This window comes from Lissotriton helveticus, chromosome 1_1, assembly GCF_964261635.1.
Source record: "Lissotriton helveticus chromosome 1_1, aLisHel1.1, whole genome shotgun sequence".
Lineage (NCBI taxonomy): Eukaryota > Metazoa > Chordata > Amphibia > Caudata > Salamandridae > Lissotriton > Lissotriton helveticus.
In genome coordinates this window covers 720,969,363-720,988,427 of record NC_136057.1, presented here as the reverse complement: position 1 = coordinate 720,988,427, position 19,065 = coordinate 720,969,363, and the positions used below count along the sequence as shown (strand labels likewise).

The 19,065-nt window shown below is 43.7% G+C and overlaps 1 protein-coding gene across 2 annotated transcripts in view; it reads left to right on the top strand.

Moving 5' to 3' along the window:
- NAV3 (neuron navigator 3) overlaps window positions 1-19,065 on the top strand; it is a 1,248,418-nt gene that overhangs the window by 456,144 nt on the left and 773,209 nt on the right. For both annotated transcript variants that reach the window (XM_078674251.1, XM_078674250.1), the window contains exon 6: window positions 1,922-1,990. In XM_078674251.1, the coding sequence (XP_078530377.1) occupies window positions 1,922-1,990 (69 nt within the window). The remainder of the gene's footprint in view (window positions 1-1,921; window positions 1,991-19,065) is intronic.

Below are 19,065 nucleotides of genomic sequence, written 5' to 3'. Positions count from 1 at the left end.
AGAGAGTATTCCGCTGGCGTGGGGCTTACAGTGGGCAGAGTTAATCTGTCTGTGCCAAAAAATGTTTGTTCATTGCTGGGACCCCCCTTTCTCAGTAGTGTTATTACCCAGGTCCCAGTGACTATATTTGGGTGAACCCTTTATTATATCCTGCAGGCACTCTCAGAGCAGTGTTATGCTGTTTAATCTCTCTTATGAGCTTAACACGGCCGCTGCCACACCACCCTCGATTAAACTCATAATCTGTCAGACAGGCTAACCACAGCCTTGGCGGTCTTCCTGGAACCGCCTTGGTGGGGGTCCTATTGGAAGAATGCCAAAGTCGTAATAAGGCCCTAAATGTTTCTTCTGCATCCTGCTCTCACAGGACTAACAGGGCTCACAGCCAAATCTTGGCCTTGGGGTGCATTCACATGCTGTGCCCCTTTGAAATTGCAACCTTGTTCCTACCCGATGTGGCATGCACGACATGGTGCATGCCACAACTTGCAGGAATCATAATAAGGCCCTAAGTGTATTGCAATAAACATTTCTGTGTTTTTTGGTACATCTACGCTTGTAGTTCAGAATTCATGGAAAATACTTCATTTTGAATGATTAACTTGATTTTATGGTTCAAATTGCTTTTGCAATTAGCTCAGCAATTACTGTTCCAAAATTCTTCTTTGAGCTAGGGAAGTAATTCCCATAATAGCTGTATGTATATAGTGCACAGTGTTCTCACCCTAGTGACTACTGAACGTACTAATTTTTTGTCAGTGGCTTAGTTGCCATGTGTGAGTGCCCATGATTAAAGCCTGCGGCCTAAAGTTTAGAAAGAGATCAATACAGTGGGTGACTTACACCCGCATCTATCTGACAAGCTCGTCAATGAGTAGCATCACAAAGCAATGAGTAGCCTCGATATCTGTTGTCAACCTTTTGAACTCATAGGGCTTCAGATTTATGTTTCGAGTTTACTAACATCTAGGTGTTGATCTTTTTCTCACCTGTGCGCTTGTCAAATCGAACGTCCCAGTTGAGAGCTGAGCATGGTAAGAGATCTAAATACATCAAAGCCTCTTTTATGAATCCTACAGTTCAGCAATTGCCTAAAAATTGTGGTTATTGGCCCTCGCCACACGGTCCTTTCTTCCTCCTTAGTTCACAATGACTTTGATGTCTGTGCTATTCCTAGCTCCCAATCAGTCCGATATTAACCCCTCCCCTGCTGGTGACGGAACCACTCCGTCATCAGCTGCGGTCGCGCTGTGCTGATGACGGAGCGGTTCCGTCACAGCCCGCTCGGCACGCCTGCGCGGCGCGGATTCTGCGCCTGCGCTGAGCGTTCTATTGAGCGGGCGGGGCCGTGACGGAACCGCTCCGTCATGAGCACAGCGCAACCGCGGCTGGTGACGGAGCGGTTCCATCACCAGCATGCGTCCGCCACGCGGCCGCCCCGCCCCCTTAGCACTGCGGCGGAATAGCTGCCGCAGTGCAGGGGTTAATGCCAAGTATTCCAGGGTGTTCATAAAAGGCAAAGGTTCTCAAATATTGTGCTGGTTATTGTTGATTCATAAACCATTGAAGAAGTGTCTCGTTCTCCTTTGTGCATTGCCATCCTATTGGTCGGTGCAAAGCATCAATTTTCGTTTCAGTGTCAATTGTAAGAGTAGAGATGTTATTACATGTGGCAAACATCCAGTCATATCTGTGCGTGGTAGGGGCAATGCGAAGCAGGAGCCATCACCACGTGTTCTTATCTTTGCAGTTTCTGCCTGTGTGCCTTTTTCAATTACTGTACATTCTCACTTCTTAACGCTACATATTGTACAATGTTGCCATCCGTGTTTTATGTGCATGTTCCCATGATATGACATCTCATGCTGTTCGTTTTGTCCTTCCTGTGCATAATTCAATTTCTCTGTTTCTTCTTACACAGTCTGGCAGCCAGATATGCAACTCCGTCTAATCACAGTGGAATTGCAGCCAGTCCAAAAAAGACTACTAGGTTAGTTGACATTTCAAATGTATTGTGTGTTAGTGAAAGACCCCTTGAGTTGATGGATACTTGTGTCGTATCCCATGAGCCTCAGCAACCCTGAAAGCAGATATCAACAGCTGTCACTCAACAATGTTATATGATTTCTCAAAACCGCTTTATCCAGCATTGAGCGTTGGCACTTAAAGTCTCTCCTGGACCGATTGCAGTCCTGTACACTGATTGTGAGAATGGATTTATCAATTCGGCAACAGCCTGTTGTAAAAGGACAGCGACAAAAACTTTCTAAAATCTTTACTAATGTACAATGCTTTGCAATTCGGAAGCTATTTTAGAAACATTTGTGTCAGACAGTCTTAAAACCAATTTGGTTTATGCGAATCGACTGTGACTTGCCTTGAAACTTTGTTAAATATTCCCTTTAAGTAATTGGATTTGTTGTTAGGTTTTTGAGCTACTAATCATCCACATACAAAAACATGTTTGGTTGAGGCATGTTTTAAATTACGGATGCACATTGACGGATCTTAGCTAAGACACAAGAATATCTATCCATGCACCCTACAGAAAAGATCTAAGTCCGGACATTGCTCTTCAACGTGTAAGTAGAAAAGCAATATACCTTACGAAACTTTTTTTTCAGCTAACACACACCTCCCCATTAAGTGCAACATAAGTCTCAGACCTCCACTTTCTCTGCTACTCAGCAGCAGCAGTAAGACCTAGACACATTACACGTACAGGAACAGGGTGACTAGGCCAATATATTTGGTCCAGCCTCCCACCTCACTCGTACATATACTCTCTAATGCGCATTCATGATGACAAGGAGATGCTTTCGTTGGTCTGCCTGGCATTGCTTCTGTGCCCCCAGGCCGCTGCCCCCTCGGCACATGCTTTGAGTGAGTTCGTCCGTGGTCAGGCAAAGGTTGAAGAAGAGCTAGTGTGAAGCATGCTGTTCTTTGATAGGCCATTATGCCTATTCAGATAGCGATAAACAAAGGCAGTGGTACTGCAGCATCATGTAGTTATGCCATAGCTGATGGCAGGAACGAAATTAGATAATTGCAAAGAGCTGCACTGCGGCATTTGGCACTTGGGTCCTAAACTGCGGACGGAGCTGCCAAGACTTACGCAACCAGAATATACCATATGTGTTGGGACAGGGCTACATCATGACTTAAGTGACTGGGTTATTATATGGGTGTTGGAACTCACAAACTTCAAGGACCTGTCATGAGTTACGGTGCTAGAGTACCGCCTGGCTTATTGTAAAGGGCCCTGCTTTGGCTGGTCACCTCAAGGCTCTCTGTAGCTGAATGCTCTGAAGAACACCGGAGGTGGGTCAAATGCTCCATGGGTGAACAGGGTTTGGGGATCATGTGACTAATCATATTTGTGAGTGTTGTGTCTGATGAAGCTAGCAAATGCCATATCGCCTAACATTGGGATATCTCATTGTTGGCAATAATGGAGGTCGTCCTGCAAATGAGACCAGCACGGGCATAGATGGTGAATTATAATAAGTCTGTGACTGGGGTTTTTCATATCATGACTGATGCATTGGGTTGTGAAATAATTTACACAAATGTGATACCTTAAAACTAATTGCACTGACACGCATGATAGCATTACTGCAACAAGCCATCACTGATGGAACTGAAGCATGTCATTCCTCATGGTACAGTAACATTCTGACACTGATTACATAATCCCTCTATGGTCTTGACACTGATAACATGTCTGTTAGCCATCTCAGTTGTACTCAACTTACTAACTTCAGGAGAATGGACTACTGAGTGAACCCAATGGGATGTGAACCTGTTCCCATGGACTGAGCATGATTCCAAAAGAATGAAAGAGGTTACATTGTTCCAGTGAGGGTCGATAACGCTGGGTCACTGGATCCACTGTTGGCACTCAGGCACAACATGCTTCATAAAACTTGGCTCAGTTTAGCTGATGGAACTGGATCATCTCAAGCCTGTTGGTACTGGATTTTTTCCTAGCTGATTGTTTTTGGACACACTATTTTTTTACAGTGGGTTTCCTTATGTAATCTATGACTTGAGGCTGCTTGCTGATCTTCTCAACCCCCCTGCATTGTCTTCTCCTGACACTGTGCTACTAAGCACTAATTCAACAAGTTCTTTAGTGCTTCCGCCACCCCTGAGACCTTGTGGGTGTCAAAAACTATAGGGATATCCACTTTTGTAAAGGTAAGTGATATATTTAGTGTTGAACTCAGTTAGACTAATGTTAGTGATTGGGTTGGTACATCATACTGTCTGACAAGAATTTTATAAATACACCTGCAGCAGCCCTCTCGTGTGTTATGTGTACTTGTTACAATTGGGTGCCATGATATACATGTACATACATACATGTCTTTAACTGGTGAAATGAGGATCGTTTTCCCTTTTCACCCTTTTGCAGTTCGGCTACAGTAGGTGATGGATTCTCTCTGACTCAGTTACCTGAGAATAAGTGGACCCTGACTCTTTATTTCTCTTCATTATCTCTATTTTTTTTATCCAAAGCTTACTCTTTGTCCAATTGTGGCATAAGTCAATACAATGTCTAGCAAGATGGTCAAACAGTTTCTAGCGTACATATATACATTGCGCTGTTTATAGGTTAACAAAACACCAGCTATGCCTGCCGTGAACATTCCACATAAAATCCACTATTCACTCTCTCACTACTGTGACTTAGAGGGTATAATCTTTTCTCTCAATATGGAATACCTCTCTTACCTTCATGGTTGCACATTACTCTGGCTCCTCTTAACCACCTATTAAAGAATGCACTCCTCATTCGCCTTTCTTCTGTACTAGCAATCTGTTGTTCGCTTAATCAAACAAGGAGTAACAAAGCCAATTGGTCTCACGCTGCCAATGATGAACGAGTGGTACATTCAGCTCTGCTGGTGCCAAAATGACTATGTTAAAAGTATAGATTTCTATACTTTTTAGATGGCCACCACATTGCTCGAAGCAAAGAGCGTTGCATCGTTATGTGCATCACTTATGTTGGTTCAATGGTATAATGCAAATTGCGTCATGCAATATGGCGGCCATCTTGAAAGTATAGAAAACATGGTTTTCAGTGTTTTTTATACGCTTAATATATCTAATGTTAAATGGCTATGCATTTAACATGTCTAATGCACATGTCCAGTGCTGGTTCCTTTTAAAAGCCTCAGGCATTGGCAAAGCCAGTAGTGGCAATCTCATTGAAAGGAACAGCATTGGATAGTGTAACAGCAAAGCACCCAGGGCATCACTAAGACTGCCAGCTGGCATTTGGTGGACCAGGGACGAGCATTAGGAGAACATCCCGGGCATCATCAAGGCTGCCTTCCAGCACCTGGCGTGCCGATGAGGAGCAGGAGGGGGGAGAAATGGAAGGGATGAAGTAAAGAGCAGGAGCATGCTACGAAAACCATGACATGTATTCCCTTGCAGTACCAAACAAATAATAAAATAAAATAAAACTGGGAAATTAAGTAATTGATGTCAGCAGTGAAAGGCTACACGCTAGGCAGCCAGAAAGCAATAGGGAAAACAAATTATGCTTCACCAGCGGCAAAATCACAAAACAGTGAGGAAGGCCAAAAAAAAGAGGGGGACTGAGATTGACAACAAAGGCATCTAACCATGGGCAAGACCTGCCTCTGTGTAGTAGTGAATACAATGCTGTTCCAGCAGACAGAGGTCTGAATCGAGACAACAAAAAAAGGAACTAGTGTTACATCTGTGCTGAAAAATATGGAATCCTAACAGCGCACCTGGGCACTGGTTACCCCAGCCACCCTATTAGCCCTCGGAAACCATCCTGAAGGCGGCCTGGAAGGATTGTTCATTGAAACCTGGTTTTGGTCTCAGGAACCTGGGCCCTCTCTTAGGAGGAGTCTGAGAGAATCCTGTTAACTCTTTCGATAATGAGCTACCCAGCAGTCACTGATGAGATGACATCATTAGAGTCACCGTCATCAGTCAACCTTTCCTGGTCTCCACCCTTCTCTCCATCACTCTCTTCAGCTGCCGTTTATCCTGTTCCCCACCAGTGCCAGCTCCCAACATCAATGGGGACGTCGCAGGACATTTGGTTTACACTGGATCGTTTTGCACAAACCCACAAATAGGAATACTTCTAGAGAGAAACATACACATCTCCAGTGATATGCACCTTCCAATCAGTAAACAAGATGCGTGTCGCTTGTATTCATTCTAAACGGCTTTGAGAATACTGCGCAGTACATCATCAGCGTACCTCCAGCGAGCAGGCCTCGAGGCACTCGAGTTACAGACCCCATGCTATTCTAGCTCTTGTAATCCGACAGCAACCATGAGAATGGTTTCTTCATTTCTCTATCAAAAGATACAGAAATGAAGAATGGTGACATGAAAACTCGGTGTCATGTATTCACTTGCAGCTTGAGCTGCATCGGGCTCTCCTTTTAACGCTGCCTCCTGTGCAGGTTTTAACATTTGTTACCCCAGCACCCTGCTTCGCCGGCTGCTGGCGGCGGAGTTTGCGGGGTCAGCCCTGGAATGTTTTTACGGGTCTCGCTGGGCAGCGGGAGCAGACGGGTGGCTTTGACACCTGTTACTGTGACAACATTAGTCTGACCCCGAGGCTCCCTGGAGGCGTCTGCTCAACCCCCGCCCCCACAGAACTGTGTATCATGCGGCACCGTGTGATACGGAGAGATTTGTGTTACATAGAGCACGACGCAAATACAGGTTTACTTCAAAGGATGGAGCCTTTCTCGAGTCAGGGCGGTAACCTGACATTTGTAATTTCAATATGTTTAACGCATGTGCTAATATTGCATCTAATGAGAGAATAGAAATGAGCAGAAGTATGTACTTTTATTGTAGTCCACATTGATGTTTGAATATATTCCACTGGATTTATAAATATGCTGCCAGTTCTATTGAAGTTTGTTTAGTAGTAGAATGGTAGGTCTGACTACCCTGTGTCCTTAGCAATCAAAATCAACTGTCAAAAATATTATTAAGAATAAAACCAGACTAAGGAGTATAAACGACATCGACTTGCCTCCGTGACTAAAATGTATTAATACACACCAGAGTCGGATTGGCTTCTAGGGCAGTCAGGCAGTGCCAAATAAGCTGGTCTGACAGGCCAGTGTTGGGACAGGTTTTGGGCTGTTTGTGGACCTGTTTTATGTTCTGCTGGGCCGTCTCTTACTGTTAATGTCCCTGATATTAAAACAAACATTATCTAAGCAACCACAAATACATGCAGTCCTCCCTACCTTACAAAGCACCTATGCAGCGTGTCTTTTCAAGTTCAAAACTGCCCTAAATTGGAAACACTGTACACTTGTTTTTAACTATCTAAGTCACTACTGGGTTCCACTTTTCTTTTGGTTCCCATCCCTTTTTCTATCCCTGACCGACCCTGTTACATACCAGTGAATTGTCCTCTGCTTGATGTGTCCTATACTTTCAGTAGTTTGGCATGTGAGTCGCAGTACCTACACAGGGCTCTGTGTGTGCCCGTGAAAATTCAGTGGTCATTGTCCTCGGTTTGCGACAGTGGGCGACGCCAAACCACTCTAGGCAGCTAGGTTCACATCTCAAGTAACCCTGGGCGAAGCACTAAGCTACGCTCGCGTAGTTTGCGAAGTTTGCGCAACTTCGCACTACGCGAGCTGCACGTAGCACAGTGCGAACACGCATAGCACAGCATAGCGGTCATTTTTTGCTTGTTCGCGGTCCCCATCGTCATGTTCGCGACCGCGAGCAAGCAAAATGACATCCCGGCGAGACTCTCTCAACGTGGGAAGGTCAGGTTTCTCATTGCGAGTGGTCGTGCATGCTCGCGACCGCTGCGATGAGAAACTACCAGTTCGCGTTGAGAAAGCTGCCGCTCGAGTAAAAATCTACTGGAGCGGCAGAAAACTACAGCTCGCACTGTGCAAGATGCCGTTTTCAATGATTGCACAGTGCTGGATGCTTGTTTGCACTGTGCAATCATTGAAAATGCATCTTGCACAGTGCGAACATGCTACTACGCAGCTCGCGTAGTGCTACGTGAAGTTCGCGTAGTGCAAAGTGCACTTCGCGTAGCTTCGCGAAGCGCTACTTCGCGAACTACGCCCAGCCTTAATCTCAAGCTAAAGTTTACAAGTCAGAAGTGCTCGCGGTAGTGCAGCGTCTTGTTAATTCACCCTGGATCAGTATTTACGCCTGATAATCGTGGTGTCGGCTCAGTGGCCGTTCTCGCTCACCATAGGCACACTCAATAGTTGAGGAATGTCCCTTAAGTATTCTAAGGGTAAAGGGGAATCACAATAGAAACCTTAGACTTTAAGGCCCAGAATGACGGAGAAATGTTAGTTAACAAATTTTCTTTACATTCCTCAGGTTCCACGCGACTATAAAAAAAGAATACCTTATAAATGGTTTTATTTTGCACAAAGTGTGTATTTGAAAAAGGAAAGCAAGTCCTGGAAAACGATAATTATAAAAAGTTTCATGTGCATTAGTTATCCGGAATCGTACCATCACCTGTTTTTCACGCTTTAGCGTTCAAATGCGCTGCATGTGTTTTCAACGGAAATTCTAGGTTTACAATCTAACCCATGACTGTTATTTTCCATAATGAGAAAGCTTAATCTTTACCTGTTGTTCTTCTGAAATGTAACTGCCTCTGAGGAGTGTAGACAAGCACATTAACATAAATCTTTCTTGATTGTTTTGTGATACATCAACATGTCATTATTAAATCCATTCCCATTGATGATGTGCAGGGCCCACGGCACTAATGTTAATTTCCCCATGCAAAGGCCATTGGAAATATGCGACAAGGGAGGACCTACATTTATGCGGTAGGGTTTACTAAATTGTGCGGCAAGAAAAGGCACATTATGTGGTCTACTGCACCACATTTTGTGATAGTATTGCTTCTTTTTTTTGCCTATTTTTACACAAGGTAACACTGAGCAAAGACTTTACCTCACTGGTACCAGTTTAATATTCAAATACAGTTATAAAAAACTGAAAGATTACTAGTCAACTTTTACGAAGGGCTTTCCACTGCTCTAGAACATGTTTTTAGTAACTTTTGTTCTGACTGAGCTAGAAAGCATTTCTTTTGTCAAAATCTATAGATTATGTAGTAGATGATGGATTAAGTGGCAAATGCCGCAAATTCATAGTTCTGCAAAAACGCCCTTGCCAGAGAATCACATAATTCCAGTGGCCCTGCCCCACGCCAGGGGCCGAGGTTGTACAAAAAGGGACAGAGGGGTTGAAGCCAACCTTACGAATTGGTGCTGAAGGTGTCGAAAGAGAGAGGTGGAGAAATGATCACATTGCATGCTAAAGACAGGGACAGCCTTACCTATAACTCAATCGAGGTAATGCCGGATGGCCAGGCTGCGCTAAAGGTTTTGGGGGCCATACCTGGGACTAACAACACAGCAAAGACCCATGAAGCAAGCAAGAATAAGTCACTATTTATTTTAATTTAATTTCATATAATGCCAACAATCCAATATTGGAATCCCACGCTGCCTGTCCTTTAATGCTGAGTACAGCAGAAGCTTTTATTAATTAAAAAAGTATGTCAAAGCAATTCACAACACTTCCTGTCAACTTCGACCTCTGCCCTCAAAATAAAAACGAGTTTCTAAAGTTGAATTGGGCACAACATCTTTTGTGCTGGAGCTCCTTCCACCAAGTCCATTGTAAATAAACGTGAAACCCTGGCAGGCATTTGAAGTTCAGAATGTTAGGGGGCTGTGAACGGGAGTCTAGTTCTGCTCAAGACTTTCCTATCTATCCCAGGCGAAAGGCGTCTTTGAAGTAAGTTGTTTTCAGAGCATCCATATAGGTGGTGAGACTGGCAGTGAAACACCGAACTCATGCTCCAAATACTTAACTGGTAATCTTCCTTACCCTATCTCCTACTCTTCCTCATTCCTAAAATCTGAGGTCTTATCGTCACAGGGAGCAAGAATCTAGCAAGTGTAAACTAATGAAGATTACTGGTAAGTAATCTGGGTTTTACCACCTTCCACTCGGCCCACTACAATCCTAAAAATCAGGATGTAGCTTGACATAATTCAGCTGGTGCCCAAGTGAATACATCACGTAACCAAAATACAGGCGAATCAATCAACATGACAGTTTTATTAAAAAGGACAAAGTCTATAATATTAAAGTACAATTCGAATAAGAGTTAGAACGAGATCCTGCAACACTCAATGCAGCTTTCTGTAGTGGGGCTGCAAAAACTTGAAGCAATAATATGAAATTAAAGTGTTAAGTGCAGCCGATGTGGCAGACCTATAAAGTCAATCAGGGAACCTCCTTTAGAGTCTGTCATCCTTCTTGACTGCTTTGAACCAAAAAGGGAAGTAGCACTCTAGCATCAGAAAAATACAGGGTTGTAGCTGACCATACCCACCCAAAAGTAGCAGCAGCACGTGGATGGATTTCCCCATGTGTCATAAGCCAAAGGGAATAAACAATAAGCCTTCCTGAAGGACCCTGTATGAGGCAGATGAACTCTCACTGCTCTTTGAACATCAAGCAGGGATGTAACAAAGATCCCTAGAGCCCCCACGATGCCGGGGGCCTCAAGCTCTAGGGGCCCCCCTCAGCACAGTACCCTGGCCTGAGAGCACCTGAGTTTGGTCAGAGGGCGCGCCCTCCAAGTAATTGGCAGGGGCCCCCTAAAGTTTTGTAATGCCACTGACATCAAGAGCGTGGTATTGCACTCCATGCCAGACCAGATAACCAGAATCCTCAATAGAGAGATTGGGAAGGACAATATGCTGAGATGCCTGGAAGCTAGACAAAATCTTAGGTTCAAAGGGTGGAGAAATCCTCAAAAACAAACCTTGAAGTACAATTCCTCATAAGAGAGAGCTCCAATCTACCCCAAATCCTTGCTTACGTAATTTCTACCATAAAGGTAACTTTAATGTGTCAGAAATGTCTGCAAGATCATTTCTAATGGTTTAAAGGGTCTTCCTTCAAAACATTAAAAATAAAGTTATAAAAAATAGTCCTGAACCTAGTTTCTGTCAACTCAAAATCCTGGAAAAATTGGTAATCATGCCATCTTTGGGGTACAGTCAACTCATCCCCAAAAAACCTCCTCAAAACTGTAAATGCTGCCAGGTGGACTTCTAACGAAAAAAAGGCTAAACCTAGTCCAATACCATCAAAACATGTACGGCTTCTCATTGTACAGTGGAGATCCTAAGGATGAGTCCAGTGGTACAGAGACCCAACAGAAACGATGAATACATGCTCTGCACAAGTGTTGAGAAAAGCCCCAATGAACTCTTACTTTTGACAGGGCACAACACTACAAGACTTTAGGATTATGGATCCCCCTTATACCCACAGCATTGCGTACACCAATGCCAACAGAATCCTGGACAACTGGGGAGTTGAGGGACAAATCAACCAGTCCAAATAAGGGGAACTTGAGTGTCTCATAAGTGCAACATGCTCGGCAGGGGGTGCCTGCAGCTTCACATACACCCTCGGGGCTAATTTCAACCCAAAGTAAAGGGCATGGAACTGCTGAATTTATTCTTGGTTAAAATCATATTTGTTTAGCAACATGATTATGTGAAACGACAAAACTGCGATGTACAGTACTCTGTTTTCCTGACCTAGGCCGAACTAGGCCTCAATTAGTTCTCGACTCCATATTAGATGACAGAGTAGCCATATTTTCAAAATGCTTTCATTTCTCAATGACATGGCATGCAGTGTAATGTGCACTGATGCTTTGTGATGGCATGTTGTTGTTGGAGAGCCTCCGACCAGGTTAATTTGTTTCTCTCCAAGGTCTTTTCCAGGGTCTCTACCTGTCTTGTTCACTGTAGATCCATTCATTTATTTAGCTTTCACTGTTTATGTAGCTAGATGTGTACTGTTGCTTTCAATGACATTAGGTCAGAGTGGAGTTTATTAATACTTATTTAGGGAGACAGTTCTGGAATGATGGTATTATGTGACATATTAATTCTGTATTTTGACAGTGGCTGCTCCTCAGCTAAGGCGGAGGATAGTCGCCCCACTGCTTGTGGAACATTGTGAAAGAAAAAATAAAATGATAATAAAGTAAGTTATCATCATTTTAGTTTTAGTATCTGCCAGTTTTGGGCGGGCCGGGCTCCTTGACCAGGGATGAGGAGAGGTTGATGCACTCTAAAGTGTGCATGATGGTTTGGCAAGCCGTCTTGGCCTGGCCAAACCGTCAAATGTTATGTTATGTTATGTTAAGGGGGTGTTTATAAAGCGCACTGTCACCGTGGGTATCATGGCGCTGAAGGGGTGCTGAGAAGAAACAGAGGGAGTTTAGCTGGGTTGTGGAAAGAGCCAGGTTTTTAGTGATTTGCGGAATTGGATAAGAGTACCGGAGATCCTAACTGGAAGAGGGAGAGAGTTCCAGAGTTTGGGGCCGAGGACGGCGAATCTTCGACCACCAGATCTACAGAGTTTAAAGGAGGGGACCACCAAAAGATGTAAGTGAAGTGATCTAAGATTGCGTGAAGGACAGTAGGGTTGGATGAGGGATTTCAGAAAAGCGGGGCAAGAACCAGAGAGAGACTTAAAAATGAGGCAGCCAAGCTTAAAGGCGGCCCTTAGGCTGACAGGGAGCCAATGCAGTTTGACGAGGAGGGGTTTGGCAGACTGCCACTTCGGTATCCCGAGGGCCAATCTCGCCGCCTGGTTTTGAATGATTTGCAGCCTGTAGATGGAACATTTGGGCAAACCATGATAGATGGAATTCGAAAAATCCAGGCGGGAGAGAACGAGGGCCATAATGACCTGTAGCAGGGCATCGGGGGTAAGGAGGTAGGCCACCTTCCTAATCCTGCGTAGCTGGAACATGCAGGAGGAAACCACCGTCCCCACCTGCGGCCCGAGAGAGAGCCCAGCGTCAATAGTGACCCCGAGGCTTTTCACCGAAGCTACCGGGGTAGGAGGGGAGCCAAGCTCTGCCGGCAAATGCACTTTGTATGTTCTCCACCCAGGCTTCCATTCCCCATCTGAGCGCCGAACTGCGGCGCTCAGACCAATCGCATTGCAGCATTGTAATAAGGTCAGTGGAGCCCGGGCGCTTCCTTCTTCTGGCCGGAGCTGAGGGATGACATGGGAAGAGAAGCGGCGATCAGGTAAGTGAATTTTTTTTAAACCTCCCTCTTAAACCACCTTCCCTTCCCTACACCGCCGTACCGGCCGTCACTGTATTTTGATTTATGAACATGTTATACATTTGCTCACCTTATGCTTTGCGATTTCCATTGGTTTCCATTATGGATTTGTTCATAAAAAGCCATGATTTTGAGGCTCTTTGTGTCCTTTCTCCAAACTGTGAGGAATGCTGTCCGATTAATCTGTTGCTTATTCTGGTTTTAGACTGTTTTCCAGATTCTGCATCTATTTAAATGCTACCAGCCTTTATGGTGAATTAATATTGAGAATTATGCTAATTTTCCATGGCTGATTATTATGCTTTTTGTCTGATTAGAGACTAACAATAGTTTGCCTTCTGTATTCACTTTAATATTTTTAATAAGCCTTCATGGATTGTAACTTACTGATATGGACTCATTTTGAGTCTCAAGGCTTATTAATTAATTGACATTTGAAATGCTGTTTTGAATCGTACCTTTAAGGGCATCTGTTCTTAAGGACAACACCTTCCCTGATCCTACATAGCCACTTTATTCCATATCTTATCCGATTATCTGAGAGTCAACAGAACTGATATTGTCTTCCATGAGTTGTATGTTGAAAAAAATGAAAACGACAAGGTTGTTTTTTAACATTAAATAAGCATCCTTTTTCGGATACTAGTGTTCCTGCATGTGGTACAACTATGACTTCTGTCCTCGATATTCAAATTGGAATATATGCTATCCCATTTGTTTGATTTTTGCCCCAGCCTCACACTAATTTTGTGTATGGGGAAAGGTCTAGGCCAGCCTTTGACAATAATCTGGTCGCTGATTGTGATGAATCTGGAGCTATGCAGCAAGGAAGTCCTCAACTATGACAGAGGACTACTGTTCTTGTCACAGGTTCATGCATGTAGCTGGGTGTTGGCAACATATCGTGTTCAGTAGCAGTCATAGCATGACTAGACCTTGGGGTTGGAGTTGAGCAGGATTTTGTTGATATTCATCCATTTGTTTTTACCTGCCTGATATATTTACTTTTAATTTGTATTACAGACGATAACTTCCTTATCCTATAATCTGTTGTTGAGGAGTGGAGCACTGTGATGTGTTCTAGTTCGGGGGTTGCTGGCAGATTTCTCAGTTTTTTGCACTCAGCAGTGTAGATTGGTTGTTAAATTACTCACTTACACGAGTTCACCTTTATTCCCTATTTGCTTACGAAAGGTGCAGTTTGTAGACTTGCCACTAGGTGACATGTGAGGGCAGCGTTGTTCTGTTTGCCTGCCTGGGAATCTTTGAATTGGTGTGTTAGGAGCCATGTGATGGCTCAGTTGATGGTTAAAACACACCTGCAGCGAAGCGTGTGTGGTTTTCTAGGTGGTGAGGGACTTTCTCTGGTCCGGGTCTGGTAGTGAGTCATTGTTGGCAACTGTGGTTTAGCAGTGATGGCAAGTTTGAGTTTGCTACCTGAAGTGAAGTAGGCGAGGAGGTGTGGGTTTGACTGGGGGATCTGAGCCCATCATCGTCGCCATTGTAACACCCCAGGCTACTGACACAAAATAACAAGTAACACACCTCTGGTTCTCGTTGGGATTGATGCACTATCAGCTCCTTCAATTATTAAAGTGTCATTTCTGAACGTCTCAATGCATGCTCCATCTTTATGTTGTGGTGGGTGGCACACTACATGGACAACCAGAGGGGGAGATCGAGCACAAGCACTGCTGCTGGGGACCGTGCACACACAATAAACAGGGGCGTAGCTTCGGGGGGTGTTTGGGGTGTTACCCCCCCCCCTATTAAATGTATTTTCCAATGATTAGTGGGGTGCAGGTGCTTTCAGTCAGGTATGGTGAGGTGTCTGTCAGATTTCACCTGGGATTTTTGCACACACCAACTAACAAAAACAAAACATCTTTCTTTATTTTGAAAGTCCCAAAACATTTAGCATATTTTTCAAAATATTGTGTCTCTCACTTAGTACTCATACCAATCCACATTCCTCTTCCTTTTCTCTGTCCATTAAGCCCCCCTCATCAGGGGCCTTGCTTGTCGTATAATGTAAATGCCAGTGTGATTGCCGAGAAATCGGAAGCTCAATCCCCCCTCCAATTTTTGTAAACAAGTACGCCCCAGACAATTTAAACTGCAGACCCAGTCTCCCAAAAGCCGTGACCCAATGGCTCAGGTTCCTGCAGGCCTCTGCGCCCAATAAATTGGTGGCAGCATATGCTTCAAAGAGAACAGAAACACGTTAACAGGCGTGGCAGGTACAGGTAAGAATGTCAGGGGGAGGTGGGTGAGGGGGTTGTATGTTATTACAACGAATTACGTTGCAACGCATGCCTTTACCACGCATGCGTTACAACGGAATGCTATTTCAACGCTAACCTTTTCCTCTCTTTGTTCGTGGTGACGTTGTACGTCTTTAAGAGGAAGCTGAAGTTTCTTTCCGTTTCCTCTTAAACGACGCCGAGTGACTTTAGGTGAGTTTCTTTTTTTTGGGGGGGGGGGAGACCCCCCCAAGCCCCCTTTTTTAATGTTAGCCTTTACCACACATGCCTTTACTACGTACATCGTAGTAAAGGTATGCGTGGTAAAGGCTTTCGTGGTAACCACGCATGCGTTGTAATGCATGCGTGGTTAATGTTTCCGTGGAAACGGCCGCGTTGTAGTGGCCGTTTCCCGGGTGAGTCGACATACAACGGGATAGGGAAAATAAAATTAATAAAACCACTTACCTTGTGCTCACCCCATCGCTTAGGCGATGCAGCGAGCTCAAGGTAAGTGCTTTTATGTATTCCCTATCCCGTCACCGGCCGCGTCTGCACGTTAATACTTCTTACCAAACCTGATCCCTGCCCATCACAGAGGACAGAAAAAAGGGGCAGTGATGAGGTTGAATTAGGATCTTTTGGGTATTGGTCTGGGCTCGGAGATGTCAAATGTTCATCTTGCTACACGCCTGTCCTGCGGGAGGGTACGAACACTGATTTTAGATCTGTAACGTGGATAACTGCGTTGGGGGTAGTTATCCATGTATTGTTTACTGCTGAATTTAAAATATATCATTACGTTTTCAAATTATACATCCATTGCTGGTTCTTCTTTTTTCTATTTAACACAGATTTTGTTTGTACCCTTTACACGTCATAAATACTACAAACGCTCATTACTATTATCTTTATTTAAAAGTTACTGACTTTCTTTCCAACGTACTCTGAGGGATTTCACATTACACGTGTTGCATTTGCGCAGGGACATATTTGAGAGGATTTTATATATGAATTCCTTTTCTTTTCATTGCCGGTGACACGTGCCCTTCTGGCTTTTGTAGGGGCTGTTAAAGTGGTGTAATGAGAGGGAAATGGATTTTTGCATTTGCTTTAGAGCATTCTTAAGGCAAACAGCAGAGCACTAGAATTCGCGGGTCACTGCAAAGGTTAGACTGCGTGCAGCTGCAGCCCTCCGACTGTCTGCTGTGGTCTTAGATGAGAGACGGAAGGGGCAGGCTGGCAGCCAACCTAATCCATAAAAGGAACCTTTGGATTGGGCTGCTGGGCTTCAGCTGGTGCGTAACACAAGACGCTCGGGTCTCGCGCATTAGGGCTGTAAATAGACAAACTCCAGAGACCGTGGAAAAAAATGAGGAACCCATATCAACGCGGAATCGCATGCAGCTACAACTGGTCGAGACACCTCTGGTCATGTGCTTTTACTATTCGTACGTATTAATATTGATTACATAGCAGAATAAAAGCTTGAATTACAATAAACGGCAGTATTGTTGTAGCATTGTTGTTAGTGTGTTACGAAGAATGTTCATAGTTGCTGCCCCTGCGACAGAACAGTGTTAACTGTTTTTTTCCCGATGGCGCTCGTTGTTTGAAATACTTTTTTTTTTAAGCAGTGTTCAAAAAATGTTACTGCTTCAAATAATCTCGAATGTACCTTAGCTCAACAGAAGAGGGCGGCAAAAGCCAACACATGGCGATTGTTGTATGAAGTGAGCATTCATTCTGTACAGTGTTGTCATCAGTTCAACTCGTTCTTTTTCCTCGCTGTGCGGGAGAGCAGAAATGTAGTCACATACTTTTAAACATTTTTATGTTGAAATCAAGTGGTTAGAGTCTATGGTTAACCCAGTGGTAAGTATGCGTAATTTATTAGGACTATCAATAACAGACTGTTATTTATTATAAAGTTATGTAGGCTGTAGCTTCAAATTCAAGTTATCTAATCACTCAGGAAGCACCAATTGAATGCCTTACTAGTATTATTTCAGATTTTCAGTCTGTTCCCTTCCATTATTATGATTCCAGACACATGCCAGGGTCAAATCATGCACTTTTAGCCAGGGTTTTAAATTGTATTAAAAAAATCCGGGGGTGGTCTTCTCTCAAAGGGGCGTGGCCAATATAAGTAAGGGCGTAGCTTAAAACACATATGCTAAAAAATTTGTGCTTAGCATAGTGCGCCGCCCAACTGGTATTTTGCTGCTCTGTCATTGCAGCCAGATATATAATGCTACAAGTAAAAAATCCACACTTACAACAAGCCAGGACTATTGGCTTTGTCAATGGTTGTTAGTTGCATAAGATAAATCACCAAAAACTACAGCTTCGTTGTATATGGCATTGAAAATGCTTCAGTTCTGACATGAAGAGACTGTGAAAGAACTATAACAAGTCTCTTTGACGGACGTTACCTCAAAGGTAGTGAAGAGTGGTAGTGCTGCATATTTAGGATTTTTTTTTCGCAATGAGGGTGAGGGCAACATTCGAGAGTCCGGTAGTGATTCCTCTCAGTACCTACTTTTTAGAACTGCCGATGCTAAGCACTGACAGGACCCCACCCCCTTAAAGCCTTGCTTTTAGGCCTAATAGAGTGTGACGCCCAATGTACATTAACCAGTGTTAATTTAAGCTATTTTATTAAATCAATCAATCAATCAATCAAGGATTTATAAAGTGCACTACTCACCCGTGAGGGTCTCAAGGCGCTGGATGGCTCCCGTTCAGTCAAAGAGCCAGGTCTTAAGGTTCTACCTGAAGGTGTGGAGGGTGACATTAAAGACATTGAGGCATATATTATGCTTATCCTAACTTGCTTTAATTTATTTCAATAGCAGCAGTAAAGAACCACAATATCTACATTTTTCATAGGGCTTTCGACCAACAAGCCAACCAGAGAACAAAAGAAGTACAGCAGGAACGCCAATCAGGAAAAAGAACACCTATAATTCCTAACTTGACTGCAAACAGGCCACTTTTCTTGAATCAGAAATCATTGAAGTATTATGAATTAATGGTAAGATGAGGGAAACAAAGTGCATGGCTAAAAGAAAAGTAACAAGTTCTTGTGAAAGGTCTGTGAAAGTACTCCTTGAATCTGGTAATGTCTTAGATACCGTCACACCGTGAAGATTCTTAGAACATGTGGTTGTTGAAGAATAAAACCAGGTGTTGCGGAAGTAATCCGAAACCCTCCTAGGCTGGCAAATCGGTCTGGATGGCAAGCACAAAACAAGGAAGGGGCAGAAAGTTTTTAATTAGTTCAGATCAATGGGATAACACTTTAGATTTTTTAATAAAATTGAACATTTCCTACATTAATACTAGTAAAATCTACATTTTATGGTAAGACTGGAGGCTCATATTATGCTTGTTTAATTCATGTTAAGTACTAACAAGGTATGTGTAGGCACATGTTTCGAATAAATGTGCAAACGTATTATCCTTTGACCAGTCTGCTGATCTGAGAATAGCCTCTAAATGAGATCCTACCCCAAAAGTTTTTGATGCCATTACCCCTCTGGAAGAATGGACTGCAAAGATGGACATATCAATAATCGCCAGGGAAATTATCCACTTTATCCATCGAGCCTCGTTGG